This window comes from Felis catus, chromosome F2 (genome assembly GCF_018350175.1).
Source record: "Felis catus isolate Fca126 chromosome F2, F.catus_Fca126_mat1.0, whole genome shotgun sequence".
NCBI lineage: Eukaryota > Metazoa > Chordata > Mammalia > Carnivora > Felidae > Felis > Felis catus.
Window position 1 is genome coordinate 8,118,553 of NC_058385.1, and position 26,448 is coordinate 8,145,000.

General features: G+C 38.8%; 1 protein-coding gene across 15 annotated transcripts in view; it reads right to left on the minus strand.

Annotated features, from left to right (window-relative positions):
* The window catches only part of TMEM68 (transmembrane protein 68), a 60,403-nt gene that overhangs the window by 16,330 nt on the left and 17,625 nt on the right, over nt 1-26,448 (minus strand). For 3 of the 15 annotated variants that reach the window (XM_006943220.4, XM_006943221.4, XM_045050125.1), the window contains 5 exons: nt 23,356-23,523; nt 20,855-21,048; nt 15,854-15,914; nt 14,051-14,190; nt 1,045-2,388 (listed from right to left, as the gene is read on the minus strand). In XM_006943220.4, coding sequence (XP_006943282.2) covers nt 2,272-2,388; nt 14,051-14,190; nt 15,854-15,914; nt 20,855-21,048; nt 23,356-23,523 — 680 coding nt within the window. In that variant the 3' untranslated portion in view covers nt 1,045-2,271. The other 12 variants (XR_002151711.3, XM_045050124.1, XR_006592704.1 and 9 more) reach the window with 12 other exon arrangements.

Genomic DNA, 26,448 nt, shown 5'->3' on the forward strand with positions numbered 1-26,448 from the left:
TATGAACCACGCATCCAGAAGAGAAACTGATATAAAGAATATGGAGACAACTGGTGAAATGTGAATCCGGTCTTCAGATCAGGTAATACTAGATATCAATGATAAATTTCCAGTCATTGCTCTATGATGCTATAAACGGACAGACTTATAATCGAGAAGAAAAAATTGAAAGAAAGAAAACATCTACCTATATAGATATATAATATGTATAGTATCTATACAATATATACATGGGATGGAGGAGAGAGATAGGAGGAGAGGTGGGTGAAGAGAATAAAACCAATGTAACGTAACAATTGGCCAATCTGGGTGAAGAGTATGTGGGAGTACTATGTGCTACTATTGCAACTTTTCTGCAAATTTGATATTGTTTCTAAGTTTAAGTTTTTTTAAAAAGGATATGAAAAATCTCCCATAGAAGTATGCCATGTTCCTGCTTCTGGAGAGTCCCTAGCTTTCATCAGGCTTATGAAAAACTCCCTTCAAAAAGAGTGAACAACACCCCCTTTCCATTATTATTTGTGTTTCTGTATTTACTCTTATCCCCTCATTCATCTAAATGGCATCTAAATTCAAACAGCAAAGATAAAGATCTTGTCCTGAGCAAGACGGGACAGCTTCCGGGTAGAGAACATGGCTTGAAGTAGTAAAACTTAAATAGTATAAACAATAATAGCTTTTGCTACATTAGCAATGAATATCGTTCTTTCCTCCATTTTTAAAACCCAATGGTGGCCCCGAAACATTATTCTCATTTGTTTTATAATCATTTATTCATTCATTCTGGAAATACTTATCGATTTTCAAACAAACACTGCTCACTGCCAGAGGGAAAAAAAGCTGCAAATAATCATTAACTGACTCTTTTCATTGGAACTGAAATTAAAATATATTTCTTACACTAGAAAGTAAGGTTTACTCGTTGTGGCTGACATAGATGATTGTCAACATAGGATTGTGGGTGAAAAATGTATGAACGGTAAAACAAAAAAATTACTTTAAAATGAGAAAATGTCGCATATGTAATTTCACAAGAAAATGAACTGTAATTCAGCTTTACTTTTATTTTATGTTGCTTACTTTTATATACATCACACATATCATACATATATACTTGTTATACAAAAATCTATACAAAAATCCAGGTAATTTAGTATCTAAAAAAGGGAGCGGGAGATACTGCATTTGATTTCTGGTACTCTTCTGTTTAAATACTTCTAAAATTCAGATTTCAAGGAGACAACAAATTGAAAGCCATTAATTTTTCAGAAAGCTTTGTGTTCACATAAATTCATCACTCAAGTGTACTCTCATGGAACAATAATACACCACGTGACTGACTGCAAGATCGCACTGAATAAGCCACGGTACCGAGTAAGAGCGGAGCTTTCTTGCTCTGGTTTTACAGAATCAGCCCCTTACGCGAAACGCGGAACACAACCGTGATTCCCACCTGCCACTGTTAAACGCCATGTTACAGCACGGCACACCCTCTATCGTCTGTCCGCAGATTCTTGTTAAAAAATAATACTAAAGAAGAATAATTATCAGAAATTTTACTTCTCCGAATTTCTTTTTTATTCAATTTGAAAAACAGTATACCTCTTCCATTGTGCTTGGCAACTTGACATCATACCTAAGGAAATAATTTAAAGATCCTATGGATCAAATATATACATAAGCTTCTAAAAATTCTTGGTATTGTTGAATTCATTTATAATTTCAGTTCTACAGTTCTCAGTCACAGCAAATATAAAGAATTTAAAACAACACTCCTCAACATAGCATAATTATGTTTTTAAAAAGTGAATTGCTGAGGCACAAGAACATTACGTGATCTGCCCAAGGTCAGGAAAGGAATGAAGGGCAGATAAAGGAGTATTTCTTCTCCAATTTAAAGTGTCTGTACTGAATTCCGCCATCTTGCAGAATTAGCCCAATGCAACAGATACAGAAATTAGACGCGTTATTTGGGAATGTGTGTTTAGCCTAAATTGCTGTTATTAATAAACCTAGTTTCTAAAATCTATACAGTTATCATACATTATCAGGAATTTATAAAAAGAAACACCATTCTCTGAATTATTAGGCAGGTAATGAGTTACTGCTTAATTTTGACACAATTGATTGCAAAAGCAAAATCGATACAATTTTAAACAAACAAGTTCAGCAAAAGATGCTTATTAACATTCTTTTTAAAAAATACTAATTATAGAACCTACAAAATTTAGAAGACAGTACTAGAGACACAAACATACTAATATAAACGTATTAAATCGTCTTCGAGTTGATCTTTTGTTTTTTATGAAAACGTTCTAACAAAGCACTCATAATGTTTCCTGGTATTCTTTGGTGCTTATCAATCAAAGCTTGAACAGCATTCTTTGTCTATTAAGAAAACAAAAGAAAAGCCATTATTCTTTTAGTTCTCAAAATAGATCATTCATTTTGTAAAGATTTTAATATACTACTACTTGCAAAAAGCCCTCCCTAATTGAGCATCCCTCTCTCCCCAAAATTAATGCTTTCCTTCCCAGCACACCCGTCGTGTGGTTCTCACACTTGCCAGGCTGGAAGCACAGTTAATGTTACACGGCTATTTTCTACACCACACTGTAAGCTCCTTAAGACACAGCTTCGTCTTTCTCCAACACTGAGCACAGCAATGTTTTGCATACAATAAACACTAAGAGGAACGACAAAAGTCGTAGGACATTTTTCTAGTGGGCAGATGGGGAAGGAAGTTTTACTCCTTCCTATCCATGAATAAATTTGTGTGCACGTTTCTTTCATCACATACACACAATTACATCAGGCAACGCAAGAGGAAAAAGTGAGAACAACGAATGAGCTGATACACTTTTAGTTCACTGCCTCAATTTCTAGACAGTTTAAGAGGACTTTAAGTCACAGCAATGGAAAAGCCAATTAGGATATAACAAGGTGTCTCCTAAAACGATTTGCTTCCCATTAAATTCATGACAAATTTCAATAATCTTTTCTTTTATATCACTTTGTGGCTATCTAAAAAAAATCTGTGTGCACATCATGCATGCATGTACACACGTACACTATTTTAGATGGCAACCTTTTAATAAGCCTTCTTTTTGATAAATCTTGGACCTTCATCCCTTTTATTTTTGTAAAAAAGGTGTTTTTTTTTAATTCCAGTTAACATACAGTGGAATATTAGTTTCAGGTGTACGATATAGTGATTCACCACTTCCATACATTACACGCTGCTGTTCATCATCACAAGCGCCCTCCTTAATCCCCATCACCAGTTTCACCTGTTCCCCCCCCAACCCGGCTCCCTTCTGGTAACCATCAGTTTGTTCTCTAGATTTAAGAGTCTGAGCTTCATCTCCTTCAAATATAATTAAGAAGCTCTAGCCCAAAGATGTATTTAAAACATTTTTTTTAATGTTTATTTATTTTTGAGACAGAAGAAGACAGAGCGCGGGTCGGGGAGGGGCAGAGAGGGAGACACAGAACCCAAAGTAGGCTCCAGGCTTCGAGCTGTCAGCACACAGCCTGATGCGGGGCTCAAACCCGCAAACCGTGAGATCATGGCCTGACCTGAAGTCGGACGCTTAACTGACTGAGCCACCCAGGCGCCCTCCCAAAGATGTATTTTAAAAACATGCCTCTCTGAACTACAAGTTTGCATATCTGTAAAAGGAGAACTGTTTCATACACTTATTAAAAGGGTTAAATGAAATTTCAACCATGTCTTCAGGTACTTGGCAGTGACTAAAAGTAACTAATAAAGGTTGTCTCTTGTGAAGTATGTGCTTTAAAATTTATTCATTTATTTAGAAAACAGTAGATGCTTTGGAAGCTATCACATTAGTGAAACAAGTCTCTGATCTCAAGCTGGTAACTTAGTAAGTGGGTCAAGTACAAAGTAATAAAAACCTTAGATCATTTGGGGGTACCCGGGTGGCTCAGTCAGTTAAGTGTCCGACTTCAGCTCAGGTCATGAGCTCACAGTTGGTGGGTTCAAGCCCCTCCTCGGGTTCTGTGCTGACAGCTCAGAGCCTGGAGCCTGCTTCGAATTCTGTGTCTCCCTCTCTGTCTGACCTGCCCCACTCACACTCTGTCTCTCTCTGTTTCTCAAAAATAAAACATTAAAAAAAAAAAAAAAAAGATTAAAAAAAAAACAACAACAACGAAGATCATTTGTAAGCTGTATCTACCACCTGAGATGTGAAAAGAAAGTATCTAGAAGTTCAGACGACAGCCCATTTATTTGGTGGGCAGTGACAGGGAAGGACACACGAACAAGGTACTGTTTGGCCTGGGTCTCCAAGGACCAGTGAGATTTCAGTGACAGTGGAGACAAGAGCAGGAAGCAAAAGACCCCAGGAAAGCAACTGGCTAAGGACGGGTGGGTTAGGGAGCTTGGCTGGACTTTCAGGTATGTGTTCTGAAGCCGGGTGGTAGAAGGCTCTAAAATTATAATTCAGTTAAATCATGAGGCTGTCAAACACCAAGTGAGAATGTATAGACTTTGTTTAATATGAACTGAAGCGTCAAGGAAGGGTTTGGGGTGGAGAAATATCGGGGCAATGCATTAAGAAAATACAACTCTTGCAAAATCACCAGTGATACTCTTCTGTCACCAAACCCGATGACATTTTTGTTTTTAAGTTTATTTATTTATTTCGAGAGAGTGTGAGTGTGCGTGCCAGTGGGGGGAAGGGGCAGAGAGAGAGAGGGAGAGCGCGAGAATCCCAAGCGGGCTCCGCGCTGACAGTGCGGAGCCCGACTCAGGTGAGATCAACGGCCTGAGCCAAAAAAGAGTCGGATGCTTAACTGACTGAGCCACCACGGTGCTCCAGTCAGTGACATTCTTTTAATCTCACTTGACCTCTCAATCTCCCCTGATCTTGCTTCTGGAATTCTCATACTGGAGGAAAACCTAGGTTTTCTTCTAACTTTCAGGCTGCTCCTTTTCAATCTTCCTTGCAGATTTACAGTCCCCAAATCTGCCACTGACTTATGCTTCAAAGGTTCAGTAATCTTTCCCCTTTCCACAACTTTAATTACCTTTCATTTGCTGATGACTCCTAAACATTCACCTCCAGCCCGCTCAGCTTCAGACAGGAATGGTCTTGAGTGTTTTAAAGGCACCTCATACTTTGTCCTTCCCTTAGTTCCTTCCCTGTTTCAGCAAACGACACTACCATAAACCTAGCCAAGCAAGCCCAAACCTAGAAGCCATCCTTCACAACTCTTGCTTCTCACTCCCAATAGCCAATCCATCCATCGGCACATCCATTTATTTTACCTCCCAAATACCACTCACATTATCCACTTCCCTCCGTCTTCTTTACACCTTTATGACACATGTATACGATATATGCGTGTAGATATAAATAAACCCATATTTCTATGTGTGTATGTGCGCATGAGACTAGAGAGAGAGAGTTAAAGAGACAGACAGAAACAGACACTGTAAACACAGAAACAGAACAATAGAGAGATTAAGACTGAGAGAACTTTCAGGAAATATCCCAAGTGCCCTCTTCAGCATTAGCATAGTGTATTTTAATTTAGATTTAGATAGTGCTTACAAAATGGTTCTCCGCAATCAAATGCCGGAACAATCTATCACCCATTTTTTAAATGAGGTTTCATTTCTACATTAATTTGGATGCTAGTAATTTTGAATTTGTGATGATTCAGGGATGATTATCCTATAGTTTATGCTTATATTATTAACAATGAAGACTGGAAAATCATGACAATGTATTACAAAAGGAAAATTTTAAGTGTTCTTTATTTGCAGTATACTTTAGTTCAATAATGACAACTTACAATCCAAAATATGAATACAGCAACTATGTACTTAAGTAAATTCCCCCAAGAAATTCTACGATGCCTTGGTAGACTACTTGTTACTTTAGGCACTGAAAACAAAGCGCATAAAGCAACTGGAGATGATAACTGAGGTATTTCGATGATTCAGAAAGGCCTTTTCTTCCTTACTTAAACTGGTAAGTTTTTATTATATTTATCTGTTTTACTATATAATATACCTAACCCTACCAGTGACACGAATGTGAGTCCTGCTCTCATATGAAAAATCAAGGCCCTGGAGTTTAACTATCAGAATATACTTTCCTTAACTGAGGAAAATAAGGGAACAGGGTTCACTTGATTTGAGACCTGAAAGAAATGCCGAAGAGCATTTAGTTCAATTTCTCTGCTCTACAAATAAGGAAATCGGGGTCTGGGGAAGAACGTATTTCTCTAAAGTGATGCTGCTGCCTAGTGGTAGGATTGGTGGTGAGTAACACGGGTGACGATCATAACCCAGGTCCCTAATCTTCCATGCCAGGCTTTTCCTGCTCTTTTTCTGTTACCTTCTATTTTGTGCATAAAAATACATGGTATTTGTAAAAGGGGTTCCTAACTGGCTCTGAGCCACTTAAATCTGGAAAAAGTTGTAAAAGAACAACACAGAATTCACATATCCTACAGGAGAACACATAGGTCGGGGGCAGCACAGAAATGTGTTAATGATAAAGTGCACATGGGCAGAAGCAACGTCAGTGGGTAAGGCCTCACCCTGGCGTCAGGCTCCCGGAGCCTCATCGGTAAGGCATCGCCGCGGGATGAGACAAGAGTCATGTCGCACGGACAGCATGTGCTGACTCTAAAAGCCAGTGTCACGGAGCTTTGTCTTCAGGATGAAGGAGGGTAGTAAGTGCTGAGTATATTTAATGAGCCAGCAGCATAACTGAAGGTAAGTTTTCTGTGTTTTGATTGTTGTTTTTTTTTTTAACGTTTATTTATTTTTGAGAGAAAGGGGAGGGGCAGAGAGAGAAGGAGACGCAGCATCCGAAGCAGGCTCCAGGCTCCGAGCTGTCAGCCCAGAGCCCGAGGCAGGGCTCGAACCCACGACTGTGAGATCATGACCTGAGCTGAAGTCGGACACTTAACCGACGGAGCCACCCAGGCGCCCCAGAGGTAAGTTTTCTAAGAATGAAGTTCAGAGACACGTAAGCAAAGACAAGGGCGCATAATGTTTCTTTACTATTAACCTTTGTGAAACTTCCTACATGTCAGCTGCTTGATTTGAACGGTCTCATCTAATGTAACATTATCGTTGTTTCAACTGTACATTCTTTTCTAAGTGTCTGGTCTGGCTGAGTCCCAATATGGTAGAGCAGATTATAGTTACTCACTCTCTCTGCCTACCAGGCCTCTCTCTTTTGGATCATCCTATGGGAGGAATACAGATCCTGTCCCCGTGAAGTCCACGGTGGCCATGTGACAGCACTGGCCAATAAAACGTCAGTGGGCAGCTGGGTGGCTCGGTCGGTTAAGTGTCTGACTCTTGATTTTGGCTCAGGTCATGATCTTGCGGTTTGTGAGTATGGGCCCCGCATCAGGCTCTCTGCTGTCATCGCAGAACTTGCTTCAGATCCTCTGTCTGCCTCTCTCTCGGCCCTTCCCCTGCTCGCTCTCTCGCTCTCAAAACTAAATAAACATTTAAAAATAAATAAATAAAAATAGAAATAAAATAAAATGTCAGTGGGAGTAAGTGAGCCACCTGCAAACAGAAGCTTTAAAAAGTTTCACTCCTGACATTTTTAAAGTTTGTTTATTGAGAGAGAGGGGGGAGGGGGAGGGGGGGGGAGAGAGAGAGAGACAGAGAGAGCGCGAGAGAATCCCGAGCAAGGTCCACTCTGTCAGCATGGAGCCATGAGGCTGGCCTCGATCTCACAAAACCATCAGACCTTGATTTGAGCTGAAATCAAGAGTCAGATGCTTAACCGCCTGAGCCACCTCGGTGCCTGACATTTTCTTTTTACCACGGCAACATCCCACCTGAATCCTGACTCCAGGAGAAGGAGGACAGGGACCTCAGGGGAAATATAACATAAACAAGAAGTAAGCTTTCCTGTCTTAGCCTCTGAGACTGGCTGGTTGTTAGCACAGCACACCCTAGCAAAACTAACTAAATTATCCAGTTTTCTTATGTGTAAAGGGCAGTAATAAGTCCTGCTCTATAGGATTAAATCAGACTTATGCATAGAAGGAAAAGTAAAATTACCTCTGTTCACAGATGACATGATTTTATATATAGGAAACCCTAAAGATTTCACAAACACAACTAATAAACAAATTCAGCAAAATTGCAGGATATAAAATCCACACACAACACAAAAATTGTATACACTACCAATGAACAATCTGAAAAAAAAAAAACCAATCCTGTTTATAAACGCATCAAAAAGAGTAAAATACTTAGAAATAAACTTAACTGAGGAAGAGAAAGTCTTACACATTGAAAATTATAAAACACTGCTGAAAGAAATTAAAGAGACAAATACATAGAAAGACCTCCTGTGTTCATGGATTAAAAGATTTAATATTGTTAAGATGTCCATATTATCCAAGGTGATCTACAGATTCAAGGCAATCCCTATCAAAATCCCAGCAGCATTCATTTGCAATTTCAAAGGACCCTAAGTAGCCAATAGAAGAACAAAGTTGTAGGCTTCATACTTCCCCATTTCAGAACATACTACAAAGCTACAGTAATGAAAACAGTGTGGTACTGGTATAAAGACAAACATATAGACCAATGGAATAAAACAGACAACACAAAAATAAACATTTGCACGTAAGGCAAATGATCCTCGACAAGGGTGCGAAGACCATACATCGGGGGGAAGGCAGTCTCTTCAACAAACAGTGGTGGGGAATCTAGACACCCACAGTAGAAGGAAGAAAGTTGAACCTTATCTTACATCATAAGCAAAAATGACCTCGAAATGGATTAAAGACCTAAACATAAGACTTAAAACTATAAACCTTCTAGGAGAAAATATAGGACGGAAAGCTTCGTAACACTGGATTTGGCAACCATTTCTTGAATATGACACCAAAAGCACAGGCAACAAAAGCACAAATAGACAAACAGGGCTCCATCAAACTCAAAAACTTCTGTACATAAAAAGGAACGACCAACCGGGTGAAAAGGAACCTACAGGATGAGGGAAAACATTTGCACATCATATATAAAGAGGACATCCAGAATAAAGAACTTCTACAATTCTACAACAAAAAAAATCCAAATAACATGACTTTAAAAATGAGCCGACACCTTGAACACACATTTCTTCAAGGCATATGAAAAGGTGCTCAACACCACTAGTCAGGGAAACGCGTATCAAAACTATAATGACATATTACCTCACACCCATTAGGTTGGCTGCTATCACAAACAAAACAAAAAACAGAAAGTAACAAGTGTTGGTGAGGATGCAGAGAACCTGGAACCCTTGTGCCCTATTGGTAGGGATGTAAAATGGCATGGCCAACTACAGAAAACTGTATGGATGAGGGTCCCCCCAAAATTAAAAAAAATGATCGCACTGCGAGATAATAGAAAATATATATTGGTCTCTACCCCTGGTTCCTGGCACAGAGCTCCTAAAACTCTTACTATGTCCTAAAGCGATAAGGGCACTGAACATCTTTCGTTCTAATATTTGGTCTCTGACTCCAGTCAGGACACAGTGCTCCTGAAATCCTTATAATTTCCTGGGTGATAAAAGTGTCTTTTGTTCTCCTGGATTCCTGGATGTCTTCTGAATAAGGGCAGGTCACCAGAAAGACCAAACTATTATTAGAAACTTGGAATTTTCAGCTCTACTCCATCATGCCCCAGAGAGGGGAGAGGAGCTGGAAACGGAGTTAACAATCGATCGCGCCTATGTGAGGAAGCCTCCATAGAATCCCAACAGTACAGAGTTCAGGGAGCTTCCATTCCAGGCGGGTGAACACATCCACACCAGGAAGGGTGGCACGCCCTAACTCCACAGGGGCCCTGCAGTTGAGGCCCTCCCATTCCTTGCCCTACGTATCTCTTTATCTGGCTGGTCGTCTGTACCCTTTATCACATCCTTTAATAAACCGGTAAAGTAAGTAAGTGTATTCCTGGGTTCTGTGAGCCAATACATCAAAATAATTGAACCTGGGAGGGGTCCTGGGAACCTCCAATTTGTAGCCAAATTGAACAGAAGTTGCAGGTTACCTGGGGACCCACTACTCGTGATTCGCATCTGGAGTGGGGTGGGAGCAGTCTTGTGGGACTGATTCCTTAACCGGTGGGATCTATACTATTTCCAGGTAGACAGTGTCCGAAATGAGTCAAGCAACAGGATGTCTAACTGGTGTCAGAAAATTGCTTGGTGGGGGCAAAGCCTCCCTCCACACATTTGGTGACCAGAAGGGTCGCAAGTCATGTTCTGTGTAAAAGTAAAGGAGATGTGCAAGTGAAAGAAAGACGCAGTATGGAAGAACTAGGTTTTTCCCTCCGGGAGGGAGAAGCTGGAGTTTTTTCTTTCCACCTATGATCCAGCAATCTGACTTCTCAGTATATATCCAAGAGAATTCAAAGCAGGGTCTTGAAGACATATTTGTACACCCACATCCACCACGGCACTATTCACAATAGCAGAGGAAATGGAAGCAACCCTAACGTGCATCGGTGAACGAATGGAATATACGACATGTGGTACACACAACGGAGTGTTATTCAGCTTTAAAAACCAGAAGGAAATTCTGTCACGTGCTGTAGTATGGATGAACCTTGAAGACATTAAGCTAAGTGAAACAAGCCAATCACAAGAAGACAAACGTTGTATGATTCCCCTTTTCTACCGCGGTCAAACTCATAGTCATAGAAGGCAGAATGGTGGTCACCAGGGGCTGCGGGGAGGAAGAAGCGATGAGTGGTGTATGATTTCCACGCATATGTGGAATCTAAAAGAGGTGAATTCATGGAAACGCAGAGCAGAATAGGGGCATTACCAGGGTGTGGAGGAAGAGGGAGATGTTGGTCAAGGGTACAAACTTCTGGTTACACGATGAGCAAGTTCTGAGGATCTAAGGTACAGCACAGTGACTACAGTTATGAATACCGTATTATATATCAGAAAGTTGCTAATGAAAAGGCCTTAAATACTGTCACCACGGGCACACAAAATGGCAATTAGGTGATGGAAGCACCTAACCTTACCGTGGCCATCATTTCACAATATACACATGTATCGCATCTTCACGCTGCACATTAAACTTTTACAATGTTATTGGTCGCTTGTATCCCGACAAACCTGGGGGAAAAACAAGAATCTCGCGTGGCCCGTGAAGGAACCAGAAGAAAAAGCTGACGGGTATGTATGAAAAAGAAAAAAGAAAGAATGGGCAGCAGGTTTTCAGGGGGTATAGAGACCGGAGATTGGCCGCACACGTGAATATATTTGGCACTACTACAGCATACACTTAAAAACGGCTAATAAACGTTGTGGTTTTGACCACAATTTAGAAACTTGAAAGAAATCACACTACACATACCTACGGCTGGTATAAAAGTCATAATCGAAACACACTCACACCATTTTCCAGGTGATTCAACAGAAGCCACTCAATTTATGGCTCTCGCGTAGTTTTATACTTTCTGAAGATGTAAGCGCAAGCTGAGTGGGCTCTCCTCATCCTCATCTTCCCTGATCTCTTTGCAGGAATGAATAATACCGGCCATTCCTACTGTGTAAACATCCTCGCCGGCTGGCTTCTCTCACACAAATTGACTTTTCTCCACGTCTCCACAGCTTTGGCTGACGTCCTCAGCATGCCCCTCGTGTGTTCTTCCCTGTCCTCCCGTCTGTCCTCAGTCTTCTGTCTCTAACCTGCTTTGTGAATGAAGCTCATGACTTCAGTAACTGACTCATGCGGATAACTTCTCAATTTTCATCATCAAGTATTTTTAAAAACCTATGCATAAAATATATGTGGACATATCCTGCAGGTAGCTATAGAATCAATTTTCAAGTCTGGTACATTCTATCTCTGTAAAATCTCTCAAATCTGTCCCTTGCTCTTCTTCAAGTAGATAGAGACCACTATGTGATTCATTCATTCATCAAACATTTACTGAGATCTAATTAAATACCTAACATGGTGCTGGGAACTGGAGACCCAAGAATTCAACAGCATGAGCCCTGCTCTTAAAGAGTGCACTTATAATCTTATGTATCTAAGTGATCACAATTGCTACAGTCATCTTCACAAACCGTTGTAGAGAAACAGATTATACATCTGCTTGTTTGGGCCTCCTAAATGTGAATGAAACTGATATGAGCCACTCCCAAGCAGAGACCTATCCTCACTGAAATGTGTCTATCTGGTAGACAAATTCCCTAGTCTGATAGTTAAGGGCCTAAAAATGTAGCTACTTACTTATCCAGCAGCATCTCAACCAAACCCTACCCACCAAGCTACTGATTCCCCAAGTTTATTCCACAGCTGCTAATCCAGGGAAAACAAGGAGGTTTTGGTCACTTAAGACTGGGAAATGCCCTTTGAAACAGCTAAATAGACTTCATTGCAGAGCTTCTTGGAGCCTTTAATGCGTTCGCAAAATCCCTGGAGAATTTATTAGGCAGTCTTTTCCAACCTTGCCGTTCTAACCAACACTGCTGGTATACGGTCAACTCTCCAACCACCGCATCTTTGTTCATACTCTTCCTCCAGCCCCAAGTCCACAGGACCAAGCCACGCCCTTCTTTCAAGACCCACCACAAATGCCCTCACTCCAGGAAGCCTTTCCTATTTTTTCCTTCACAAAGCAGTCTTTTTCCCCTCTGAGCTTCTACTGGTCTCCCTCAAATTCAGCCTCCATATCGCTTCCAGTGATCTTGCCAAACGCAAACCTATTACACCATTCACCTATGTTCCAGAGCACCCCCCCCCCACCTGCTTTCAGGAAACAAAATCAATTATAGGCCATCCTAGTCCAGACCATTCCTGTGTTTCTAGCCCCATTGCCTATGATATCCCTGTAGCTATACAAGACCACTCTCAACTCCCCAAAGATTTTATGCTATTTCGTAACACCATCCCTTTATACATTGTTTCCTCTACCTCAGGACCCTCTGTCCAGCTAATCCCTTGTCTTTCAAAGCCGAATTCAAGCATCACCTCTCTCAAGGAGGCATCCCTAATCTAAGTTAGATAGCTTCCCTTTGTGCTTCCATGATGTCCTAAGACAGAACTTCTCAATCAGATCGGATTTTGCCCCGTTGGGGATCATACGGAAAGGTCTAGAGGCATTTATTATGATCACAACGAGTGAGGGGTGAGGATGGGGAGTGCTACTGGCATCTAGTGAATAGAGGCCAGAGATGGTGGTGGTAAACATCCCACAGTGCACAGGACAGCACCCCACAGCAAAACGCCCACAGTACCCAGGTTAAAAAACCTTGCCGTAAGCACACCACCGTGGTAACACGTCACCATATAAGCACTGATTTAGTTATTTAGCTCCCTCACTAGACTGTAAGTTCCTAGGACAATAGGACTCCCTGGTGTTAACAGTGTTAATATCCAGCATTCATGAAGCGCTTACTATCTGCCACTCACTGTTCTGAACAACGAACTTGTGTAACCTCATGTAATGCTCAGGGACAACTATGAGCGGGTACTATTCTCTTCCCGGTTCTGCACACTAACAGAGTGAGCTGTGGACTCCCTGAGGTCACACAGCAAGTTGTGGAGCTGGGAGCAATCTGATTTCATCACCCACACCCTTCAACACTATTCCATTCTCCTCCCAAGATACTTCTATCAAACAAGAACAATACTTTTCTTTTTATGGAGGTCAAATCTTTGTTCTTCTGAACATCACTTATGAAACCTTTTACTTACCAGTGCCAAGAGCCCCGACTTCGGCACGTTTGACATTTTAAACTGAGTAGCTCTGCGGTGGGGGGCTTCCTTAGGCATCGTACGATGTTTACCAGCATCCCTGGCCTCTACCCACTAAATGCCAGTAGCACCACCACCTCCCGGGTCCTGCCTGTCATGACAATAAAAACCGTCTCCAGATCCCGCCAAATGTCCCCTGCGGGGAGGAAATCACAACTGGTCTAGAACATGTTTGTAGGATAAAGTAGTGAAGTCATTTTTAATACAGTACTTAAAAGGAAAACTCTGTTCAAAGATTAAGAAAGAAACAATAATTTACCTTTTCAGCTAATTCTTCTGCTGTTATCTTTGGATCATAAGGAATAGGCTCACCTAAATAGGTGCGTAATTTCACAGGAAAACCTCCATACATCGGAGCAAATGGATAGCGGAATTTTTCATAAAGCCATCTAAATAACCCTGTTTTAAAGTAAACAAATTATTTTAATGGGTTAAATATTCTGAGCACATAACTGTAACTTTCAAATTAATATGTAAGACTTAGAGGAAGGTGGCAAACAATATCACCCCCGGGCAATTAGTACAATACACGTTTTTTTAAGACGAGCTTTTCATCACTTGTAACTAATGGAGCATACTAACGTAAGATGTTAATAATAAGAGAAACTGAGGGGTGGTAAGAAGCTGTATCAGTACTCTGCATTTTCTGCTCAATTTTTCTGGGAACCTAAAAATGCCCCCCAAAATAGGTTTGTTCATTTTTTTTAAAATGAGCTTTCAAAAATAAGAGAATTTTAAAAAGGCAAATCAATTACTATTATTACAAAACAAAGGGTAAAGACTATAACCCAAAGCTAGAAGCTAAAATGTCTAGAGACTCACAAAAACAGGCTTGTATGAATAAAAGAAAAAAAAGAAAAGGGTAAAATAAATTCACGTAAACATGAAACTACAAGGCACCAATAAACCAGGTAAAGAAAAAATATTGTAAATTAAGAAAACTGCAGAGTAGCAAAGAATTACTAATGTTAGTGACCAAGTACAAAATTTAGCAGGATTGCAAGTGGCAATAATGTAAAATAAACTGATGAACTAAGTAAAAAAGAAAGTCAAAAAGCAGTCAACAGTAATTTTTAAACCACTTTATAATTAAAGAAACAAAATTAGGAATAATTTTTGGTATGCAACTTAAATTCTGAAGAAATGACCTGAGAGAAAATTAGAAGAAATAATTCTACTGTAAGAAATAATCCCCAACAGTTAAATATCACATCACTTTCCACTTTACATTTGAAAAAAAAGGGGGGGGGGAGTAATACCTAAAAAATGTAATCGAATATCAACGATATACCAACATCAGACATAAAACAGACAACAGAAATTTAAAGTTCTTCAAGAGGAGATCTGCATGGGGATAGGAACAATATATTGCTAGGGATACAAAATATAATCAATCGAATATAATATATAAACCACAGGATATAAAAATAAACTATGAAAATCTCAAAATAAAAAGAAAACAACAGAGAAACCGCAAAGAAAAAGCACATCTAAATGTTATCTCTCCTCTAACTACACTCAAAGCTTATTTTGTTACCCATAAATTAAAGTTAGGCAAAAAGAACTTTATAATATAAATGTATCATGGTTCAAAATATTTTAAAAAGCAAAAAATAAGAAGTAACAGATATGAACCAAAGCAGATGATACATCCTTGTGTCGTTAATCTTAATTCAGTATCATATTGTCATCCATTTTTAAAGCTGAAACTCACGCAGCAGTGAGTTAGGAAGGCAGTCTGAGTCATGGGTGCATTTGTTCTAAACCTCAACAACGTGGTTCAACCCAGGAAATTAGATAACTCACTGTAATTTTAAGCCCACAACAAATAAGCTTCAGTATGTAGATGAGATTCTCAACAAAAATCTAACATCTAAGAACTGCCATTACTTAGAATGAGTTATCGTTTAGACTTTAAATAGAAAAGCATCTAAATAATAAATTCATTATCTAAAGTAATAACTCAAAAGGATTTCTTATAGGGTTCAAAAGCCCAAATATTTAACTACTATAATCTAAATATTACATTACAATTAGAAAAACCATATGAATCAGAACTTACTTGTTCCTCCAAGTGATCTAAATCCTTCTCGAATATTTTGTGTAAACATAGGAATAATGGGCTAGAGAGAATTTGAATTAAAAAGTAAATATATTGATCCATTCAATATCACCATTGAGTCAGTAATGCAAACTTTTGGGGGCCTGCTTAAGATTATGAAAATGAGGTATTTTAAAAATAAAGGTATACTTTCATCACTAGTGTGATTTATCAGACTAAATTTAACTCGATCATTTGTAAAAATAAAAATTGGAACTACTACCCTCTAGTGGCGACATATAATATTTCATTTGCCAACTTTCCTATCATTCCACATAAACCCTTGAAACTCAAAATGAGGATTACCAAAATCATTAATTTCACGGAATAAAATGAATATGGTAAATTGATCTTAGCGGTCCACTGAAGAGTATGCTGACTGGAGAAAAGTTACAAGGCAGAGGTCCCTGTATGGGGAAATACATATGAATTTAAATGACAGGTTTCGTCAAGATGCTGTCACAGAATTACTGAAACACTTTTTTGTGTGAGCTTATGAAATCTAAAAATGTTCAACATTAATGAAAAGTATAAGACTCACTGCAAAAAAAAAAAAGGAAAAGCATATACAGAAAACAATTCCTTTTATCATTAATTTTAGAGCATTTCTGCTCACAAGTTCATGGTTTTTATTATCCCATGAATATCACTGATTAAGCATGATTTTTTAAACAGAGACCTTAACAATGATGAAATAGCAAAGGATCACGTAAGGAGGTTCTACCATGGTGAAACTGAAGTAGACAAAAAAAATTGAATAGAAACACCTTAATATGCACACAAAATCCAACGAATTAAACGATGTTTCAGAAAAAAAAAAAAAAAGCTGAGTATCACTTTACTTCCAGTCTACCATCAGTCTGTGCCAAATACAGTGTTCCCTGCCTCGGTGAGCAGGGCTTGAGATGTTTAAATAAGCTGACATTTTACAAAGCCATTCTTACTCAGCTGTGGGGAACAGTAAACTATGGTGGACTGAAGGAAAGGGACTAAAGGCATAGCTTTCTTCCTAAGACTTACTAGCTCACATAGAACCACTGACCATCTATTTACTGTATCTCTCCCCGCAGCGGAAGGAAGACCCCTAACAGCGGAGACGTTGTTCTGCTCACAGCTGCGTCCCCAGCACCCGGAACAGTGCCTGGACTAGACTAGGTGCTAAAACGAAGTGCGATGAAGGAATCACAGAAGGAATGAGTACACAGAACAGACACAATGCCTGTAATGGATTAGTTTGTATTCTCTGAATACAAAATGTCAGAAACAGGCAGCAGCAATCTTAAAAACAGTTAGGAAAAAAAGTCAGGTAAAGAAAAGCACTCTGGTGGAAGAATTTAAAGTTTCGTGGCGTTAATCCACAAAGCTAAAACATGAAACAAAGTACACGGACTCTTTGGTAAAAAATTCAGATTATGATCAAGGAAACCACCCCTAGTTTGGTGAAATAAAGTAATTGGCTGACAGTCTAACGTTTTAAAGAGTTATAAAATGTCTTTAGAGTTGAGAACATAAAATGCTCAGAGAGGAACAGAAACCTTTCAGCTCACATATACACACACCCTTTGTCCTCTCTGACCAGTATTGCTGGATTTATGTCTACTGAGTGGCAGGAACCCCTAAGTTTCTGCTGAAGCGTGCACTTTATGAAGACTCTTGAGGTTACATATCATCGTTTAAAAAGCTTACTCTCCAGAAGCTAGATATTTCTAGAACTTCCTAAACAGGAAAATGCTTACCCTAGCAGGCTCAGTATTCCAGGCTATAGTCTGGGCATATGGTCGCTTAGATTTGCATTCAAGCTTACAGCCTTAAGACCATAAGCATTACTTTATTACAACCTGATACTGTAGTACAATTATTCCTCCCTTTCCTCATGCACCTTTTGTATACGAGGGACTTGCATAAGTAACCTAGGATGAAACTGTTTGCAGTATACATGTATCTCTGTGTAAGGGTGTGCAAGACAAAGAGAATGTGTATTTTGTTAAAACTAGTCTTGGGGAATCAGGTGAATATGGTCTGAGAATCTAAACTTTGCCACTAAAAGTAAACGAGCACCACTGGACAAATCACCAAAGTGGAAATAATAATAATTATCCTATCTCAAAGGCTATTTTGTGGATTGAGATAATACATATTAACAATTTTATTAAAACAACTGTTATTTTCTTTTATATCAGTTATTTGTTTTCTAACTTGAATAAATGGGCTAATATTTTCCCAACCTATTTAGATATGAAATCACCTAAACATTCCTATCAAAGCGATAATTCTCAGGAATTTCACAAAATGAGTGATTTAGAGCATATTAAAAAGCCTGTAACTTTCAGATAAACCTTAAATATTTTTTACCAATATTTTGTAAACTTGCACTGACAATCTAGATTTTTTTCACTTCAATTTGTTATAATGTCACAATTTAAATGCAGTTATTCCTGCAACAGTCTTAAATTTTTACTGGAAGTTTATGATAGTTCTGTGAGGACTGTGAAGGGGTTTTCCAGATGGGATATTTGTAGCATTCACAACTAGATCCATATATGATTGAAAGAGCTCCATCACGTATCTGGAGGGTCCCCCTAACCTCCAGGTCAGCAGACTCACGGTGAAATGCAGGCAGGAGTCCCGCATGTAAGCTCTGCTTTGCTTCTGCCTTGCTGTGTGACCCGACCCCTCCGTCCCTTCATCTCTCTGTGCCTGAGTTCCCTCATCTGCAACACTGGAATAATTACATACATCACCTACTTACTATACAGGAGTACCAACGTAAAGCCGTTAGAAGCACTACAAAAGGTTGGGGTGATACAGTATTTACCAAACATTTAATGCTATTTTGTAAATCAACAACGTTAAAGATTTTTGTTTTTAAACTTAAAAAAGGCGGTTTATAAAATTTTCCCAAGTTTTATACAGAAACTTTAATTAAATGATCTGGATTATCTTACTTAATTATCTAGAAACTCTACCAAAGATTGAAAAAAATAGTTCCTTTCTCTCTGTAATTTCTTTCTTTCAGGACTTCGTCCAGGCAATGTTCCTTAAATCTGTGAAGTTAAGGATGAGAAATTAGAATCTCATGATCAATTTAATTCCAAATCTATTTTTGTCATTTTTATCTTAAAACTTTATAAGAAATAATTCTTTCAAAATATAAACTGAAAACTAAACTATCTTTGATTAGGTTTTTAACTTTTACCATTGCTTTAACAGATACTACATTCATTAGCATTAATTTTTGTACAATGGTGCATATATCCTTTTGTTTTACATTATTCATATATTCTAAAATTTTGTTTTATACATCAGTGCTTAAGACTCTTTGAGAAATAGGGGTGCCTGGGTGGCTCAGTCAGTTAAGCATCTGACTCTTGGTTTCCACTCAGGTCATGATCTCACAGTACGTGAGAATTCAAGCCCTTGGTGAGGCTCTGTGCTGACAGCGCAGAGCCTGCTTAGGATCCTCTCTCTCTCTCTCTCTCCAATAATAAATAAACTTAAGGAAAAAAAGCTACATGGCTTTAAAAAAAAGCCTCTTTGGGAAATAAAATGTGCTGTAAATTAATTTTCTGTATCACTAATACTATTAACATAAAGTTCAACTTCAAACATCCCTTTCTAGTAGTGCTTAACGTTTTTCTAGTAGTGCTTAACGCTGTGTTTAAAAAATCAATTCAATTCAATTCAATTCAATTCAATTCAATTCAATTCAAAGACTACCAAATGCCAATCACTGTAGATGGTCTCGTCCTCGGGGAGCTTATAATCTACAGTAGGACAATAGTGTTTAAATGTGTATGTTGTCTATTACTAAACACTTGGGCAAGTGCAGTAACTCTTATTCTGGGATCACATTACTAGTGCGCCACAGCAGTAACTTCTGGTAGTCACATGTACATGTGTACAGGACAAACTAAAACTCAATGGATTTTATTTTAATTCTGCAGTTAAAAAAAAAAGAAAAATCCCGTTCTTCCTCAAATATCCATCTTGGGTCAGAATGAGTCATCTGTAATCTCTTCGTTTTTAATCAAGAGCCTGTATCTGCGAGCTGAACAGGCAAGTTAAGCGTGCACACCGGTCTCTATGTAGCAGCAATGGGCACACAAAAAACACTGACGCAGGGAAGTACTGTCAGCAGTCTCTAACTAACTGGCCCAGAAAAAGAACACCATCCTGGTCAAAGGCACTACCATTTCTTTTCCCGACAGACAATCTAAAATGAAAACAGAAAACACAGGAACATTCCACAAGTGATCAGTAAGCGTTTCACAGGATAAAGTACAATATGGAAACCAAAAAGTTGAGAAATACTTTCCAAAGCAAAAGAAAAGGACAAAATGGCATTCACATTCTCCAGTCTACTAAACAGAATAATTACAGTGGATCTCAGAGGAACACTTAATTTTATTGACTAGTTCTTTCATCAAAATCTTTTTAAAAGATCTAAGTTACAGTAATATTTGTTTCTCATCTTCAGTACAATCAGAGAGCTGACCACATTTGCTGATAAAAAAATAATAGGGGCTACGAATTATTCAATTCCTCGGATTAGATAAATTGGTCACAGATAAAAGAATTGCAGTGAAACCAACCAACGACCGTCACTGAAAATATGCCAATTCAATCATACCAAAGGACTAAAATACATAGAACTGAACTGATTACACTTTTGAACAAGGTATGACTGAAGGAATACAAAACATTTTACAAATCTGATTAAAAGTCAGATTTTGAAATACGATATAAAACTTTGGTGGCTATCTGCCAAATTTCCAGACTGATGTGGAGGTGACATCCCATGCACAACTTCTCCACCGCTACCTTACAAAGAGTTACGCGTACACTGATTTTTAAGTAGTGCAATGAAAGAATCTAAATTCTTATATACTCTGGCACACTATGTAAGCATTTATTTTAAATCCAACCTAGCTTTACTTTAATAATTGGTTTTATACAACTCACCACTTTTGCATCAATTGCAACCTGAGCGAAGCCTTTACGATTACCCCAAATGATGTTGTAGGTTTCATCACTAATTAGGGCTTCTCGAACTCCACCTGGTGAAATAGCTAACAAGTGACCACTCCTCAGAATTTCAACACATTTTTCTCTTGGTCCATGTAGAGCACAAAATACATCAAGTAATAAACTAAACCCTGTAAGAAACATTAGCATGAAGATATGTCTTAAGTACTTCTTGTCCAATTCTTCAAAACAAAAACATTTGCAACCCACAGAACTTAATATCTACACTTAAATTAGTAAATTCCTTTTTTTACTTCTTTTTAGATCAACAAGAACTCTTAAGGTTTACGTACAATGAATATTGCTGGTAAAGTAACGGCTACTATGACTTACTCATCGCCTCCTACTGATCACCTCCTCACGGATCACCTGCTATTCGGGCTACTGGACATATTCAAACTCTTAATTAAAACTCACAAAAACCATGGAAAACAGGGATTCTGGCCCCCATTTTACAGACAAAGAGAGTTGGCTCAATGAGTCTCTTGCTTAAAGTGACACATGTAGCAAATGGCAGGGCAGAGATTCTGGTCCAGGTATGTCTACTCCAAAGCCCCTTCCACTGCATCTCAGGGCCAAACACTGTGTATAGTATTTACTAGAGCAATCAGAAATGATATCCCATCAGCAATCACAAATCTAATCTTCCTTTAGCCCTATAAGAAAGAGAATCACTCAGGAGAATGTAAATCTGACTATGCTTAGCCCTACCAAAATTGGCAAGCCATAATCAAATCAACTGAAATTCCAAGTTAGATGATGTTACTCTCACAATTAAATTTTTAAAATCAATAATAATAGCAAAATCATTAAGAGGTTTGGTTTTTTTAAGAGTTTTTAATAAAGTGAGTATTTAATTCAGTAACAGCCAATTCCAGGTCTTACTATTATACAGTTTTTCAAAGCAAAACTATTTATGGATGAAAGAAATAATCCTGTTAGTAACTAAATATTTTAACCAAATCCTACACTGGAACTCTGGAGGGCTGATGTTAGCGTATACATTATTCTTGAGAATGGAAAATTGGGTAGTGAAGACTGTGCAGACTAACCAAACTTCTCACAGGTTTAAGGATCTAAAGCAAGATTATACATATTATTAAGACTGAAAGACTATTCACCCCCATTATATTAAAAGCTCACTGATTTAATTAGATACATTTTCATAATGGGTTTCATAAATTACAAGATGATAAAGGGGAAATTTCAAGCCAAATGCAAATAAAAATATGCACATTACGTATAAAAAGAAAAACAATGCAAGCAACCTAATGTTCTATAAGAGAAAACTAGTCAAGTAAATATCTTAGCCCTACATTAAAACTATTCTTTATAAAGCATGGTACAATGTTAATGCTAACATCACAATTTTATAAAGAAGAACACAGAAGTGATTGCATAACATGCAAAATTATGCAAATGAAAAATGAAGTACAATAAATCAAAACAATAACTGGTTATGTTAGGGTGGTAAGATTATAACGATGCTCTTCTTTTCTCTAGTTTTCAAATTTATTATAAAGTGATCACAATTACTTTCTAAAGAAAAACCTTTCCTGGACAATTTAGTTTAATCAGAGTACAAATGGCTTTTTAGTACACAAGGACACTCAAAAGATTAACCATGCCTATGAAAGGCACTGTTACTTAATTCACTGCTTGGTGTTTGTCTTTCTGGTTGATGGGTGGCTTTTGCTTTTATTATGCCAGAGAACAAATGATAAACTTTGTTGGCTCATTTCTGGTGATTCAGTGACAAAAGAAAATAAGACTTACTACCAAGGAGTTTATTTTAGGATGGCTTTTTAAAAACAGTTTGAAATCATTTGGTTCATTAATCTTTTTAAAAAGCATAAGCTTTATGAACAGATTAAGAAGAATATAGTCCTTAACTTTAAGAGTTGTAAGTCCAGCGGGCAAGTCAAGTACGAAAAAGACAGACTCGTAAGGATAGGATTTCTGAAGCAATGTTATTATATGAAGACAAAATAAACCCTCACTGATGTTTTAAGTAAGTTTGATTTGCTAGAATACCAACAGTAATCAAACTCTAATTACTGTGAAGTTAAACTCCAAAAATCAGTATCTCATGGAAAAATTCATCATATGAAAAATCAACTACTTTCTATGGCAAAATATAAATTAATTACTTGGTAAAAGTTACAATTTATTTTTTTAAGTGGAATTTCACAATTTAACTTAGACAAATAATAACAAAATAGCTGTTAATAAAGAAAAAAGTTAGGTGACATTTTTGACCATGTTTTTATATTTAGATATATTACATAAATCGGGTAATTAGATACTCCCAAACTAGAGTTCTAAGTGTGTTACCCTAAAAAGGCAAAAGCTTTTCCAAATGATCCTAGAGAGCTCAAGGACACAGACTTTAACATAATTTGATCATGTTAACACCACTATCCACAGTCAAAGTTTACCTGGGATTTTAAAGACAAAGTGATCGGCTACTACTCGGCAAGTCCTGCCTTTATGGATAAAAATTTTAGCCATGAAGTAGTAAAAATCTATGGGAATAGCTCCATGATAAAAAATTATAAGTGCTGGTCCTTCTTCTGGTATTTTTTCCATCCCGTGAACTTCATAACCTGTTAGAAAGACAAAATACAGATGCTTAAAATATATTTCTTAGTCTATTTACACTAAAGGATGGTTACTAACTCAGAAACTCGGTCTTTTGTCGTTGAAGTGCATGAGCCTTCCTCTTTCTCTTTCCCTCTTCACATAAATCGGTCCCACAGTGATTAGGTGGGCCACAGCGAAGTCGGGGCGGGGAGCAGCAAGGCATGCTCCAGCTCAGGCAGGTTGAGGAGGGCATCCCCATGAGGTGGTCCAGAGTGGGGAATCAGAGCCCAAGCAGAGTTGTGAGTACACCCCCAGAGGGCAACAGCCTAGAACAGGGTGCTGGGGCCTGGGTGGGAAAGGGAGGGAAGCCAGGAGTGGGGACAAACACAGGGGTAGAGGACAGCATTCAGATACTTCAGTGGCCTAGTATGCGGTGTCAGCCCAAGTGGGGTCAGATGGTATCCTTGAGTAGCACGGGATGATGGCGGTGATGAGAGCTTGATTAAATACAGGAGGACTGGTCTAATGAGCCTACACATTAAGGATAGCGTGAGCCAGGTTTCTCACTGCTGGAGAAGGTGGCTACAAAAACAGAAAAGGAGAAAACTAGAATAAAGTCTAGCTGTATGAGAACCTCATTCCCACCCTAAAAGCAAGAATAAGCGGTGTGTCAGAAAGCTGAGGCCGCTCTCTCCATCAGCTGAACCGAGAGCTCCAACGGGTGATAAGCACTTCTAATGAGAGGGAAGTTTAAACTTAAGTATGGAGAAGAGACAGGTGCCCTAAAAGTAAGCAAGAAGAAAGTAACTGAGATGTTAACAAATTTAAAGGCCAAGTGCTGGTGGCCATTGAGTGCAGAATCCCTGGGAAGCCCAGACTTAAGCAAGAGTCCACACTCACTCAGCAACAGTCCTCCAGAGGCCTCAGTGGGTGCTTACAAGAAAAAGTGGGGGCGCAGTAGGCAAGAGACCGAAAAGAGCCCTTGCAAATGGTATCGAGAACAAATCCCCACTTGCTTCTTGGAAGCTTCTCTTGGAAAATCGACACCTGACACCGGGAGAAGTGCAAGAAACTCTTCCACCCCTTCCAGGGAAAGGGCACCTGATGCTGGAAAGGACAGAGCTCAGTCCCCTCCTCTCACCCTTGCCTCACCCCGCCATTGCACTCTCAGGGAAAAGTCCACTACTGTTAGGGGAGCGCAGAAGCCAAAGCATCTGCCCCTGGGAGGTAGACAGTAGGCCCAGGTTCTGAAATGACATCAAGGAGAGATCGACTCCCCCTGGAAGGAGGCAAGAAACTTGCTGCCAACCCCAAACTCCCACCTAGGTAGGGCAGAGTTTGCCTGCCACTGGGAAGAGGAAAAAGGACGCTGAAAAAGCCTCCCACCTGGGCCTCAGGCATTCAGGGACTGGGCCTGAGTGCGGTCCCAGACAGACCAGGAAAACCGAAGAGTGTCCCTGACATCCCCACCCCACCGCCGGCCTCACGTGGAGTTATAAAGGCAACGATGTGCCCAGCAGTGGCAGATGTACTGGACTGAGGACGCGGGAGGGGTGCTGGGAAACACCACTGTGCACAAGGCAGCTGCAGGATTTTGCATTCTGTGCTGAACGGAAGGTACCTACAGCTACAACAAAACACAACTCCAGTCCACCTACAGGGTAGGCTGAATTAAACACCACCCCACTCACTCACGGCCTGACAGAAAAAGGTCAATTTTCAGTTATAAATACTATTTACCTCATTTTCTACTTTCTTTTACAAGCAGTGCCCAGAATTCAATAAAAAAAAGAAATTACGAAACATACAAAGCAGCAAGAAAAAAAATCCACTGTCAAGAGATTGTTTAATCAAGAGAACCAGACCCAAAAGTTTAAATCATTGGACGGTAACTTTAAATTAACCATGGTTAATATGTTAAAGGATTTAGTGGAAAAAGGAACACATACACAATCAGATTAGAAATTTCAGCAGATAGAATGAAGTTATAAAAAACAATGAATCAAATGGAAAGCAAAATACTTGAATGAGATCTAAAGATCAGTAATATTTCCATGTTAATTTCCTGATTTGAATGGTTTTATTAATGTTAAATAGAAGAACTTCCTTGTTTGTAGGAAATATGCACTAAAAGCATTAAAGAGAGGGTAACGTAGGCACTTCTAGTCAAATGATTTAGGAAAATAAGTTCTTTGTATAATACTTGGAGTATTAGTTTTTAAAAAGTCTATGAATAAAAGCAACAATCGTTATTGCTCTCTATGGAAAAACCATGTAAGCTCTTAGAATCACAAAATTTATAAGATAAAAAAGAACCTTTGGGTTCCAATCTAACAGACATATTAAAACTTAAGACTATCTTTGGTTGTTAATCAAGGCTACCCAAGGAGTTACACATCTCTAAAACATCAAGTACGCTTTATTGAATCCACTGGCTTTTAAAACACAATCTGGACCCTTCTGTGTAAGCTTAATACAGAGTAGTTCTAGAGGAGGAGATTCGTCTTGTTGCAAGCCGGTTGTAAAAGGGGTAATGAACAGATCAAGGGGAGTAGTGAAGAGGGCCAAGGTAGGAGACGTCAATTAAGTTACAGCTTCCCTGAGATAACACAATCTAGAGTAAAATTTAACAGTGAGTCATAAAATAATTCATTGAGCGCTTGCTTCGGCAGCACGTATACGAAAATAATTCATTGATAAAAATAAGAAAACTCTTAAACTCTTGACTCAGTGCAAAATAAAACATCCGTTTAAACTGTTACATACAAATGGGTAACTTAACCACGTTGCAAACTTTGATTTCATTCACAAACATATTTTTTGGTATGTTGCAGAGACTGCAGAAATCTCCTGCAGTACAAGTGAAATTAAAGACCCGCGCCACCCCCCGTCTTTCCTTCCTGCCACACTATAAACCCCACAAAGTCACTGTAAGGAGGAGCGAGTAA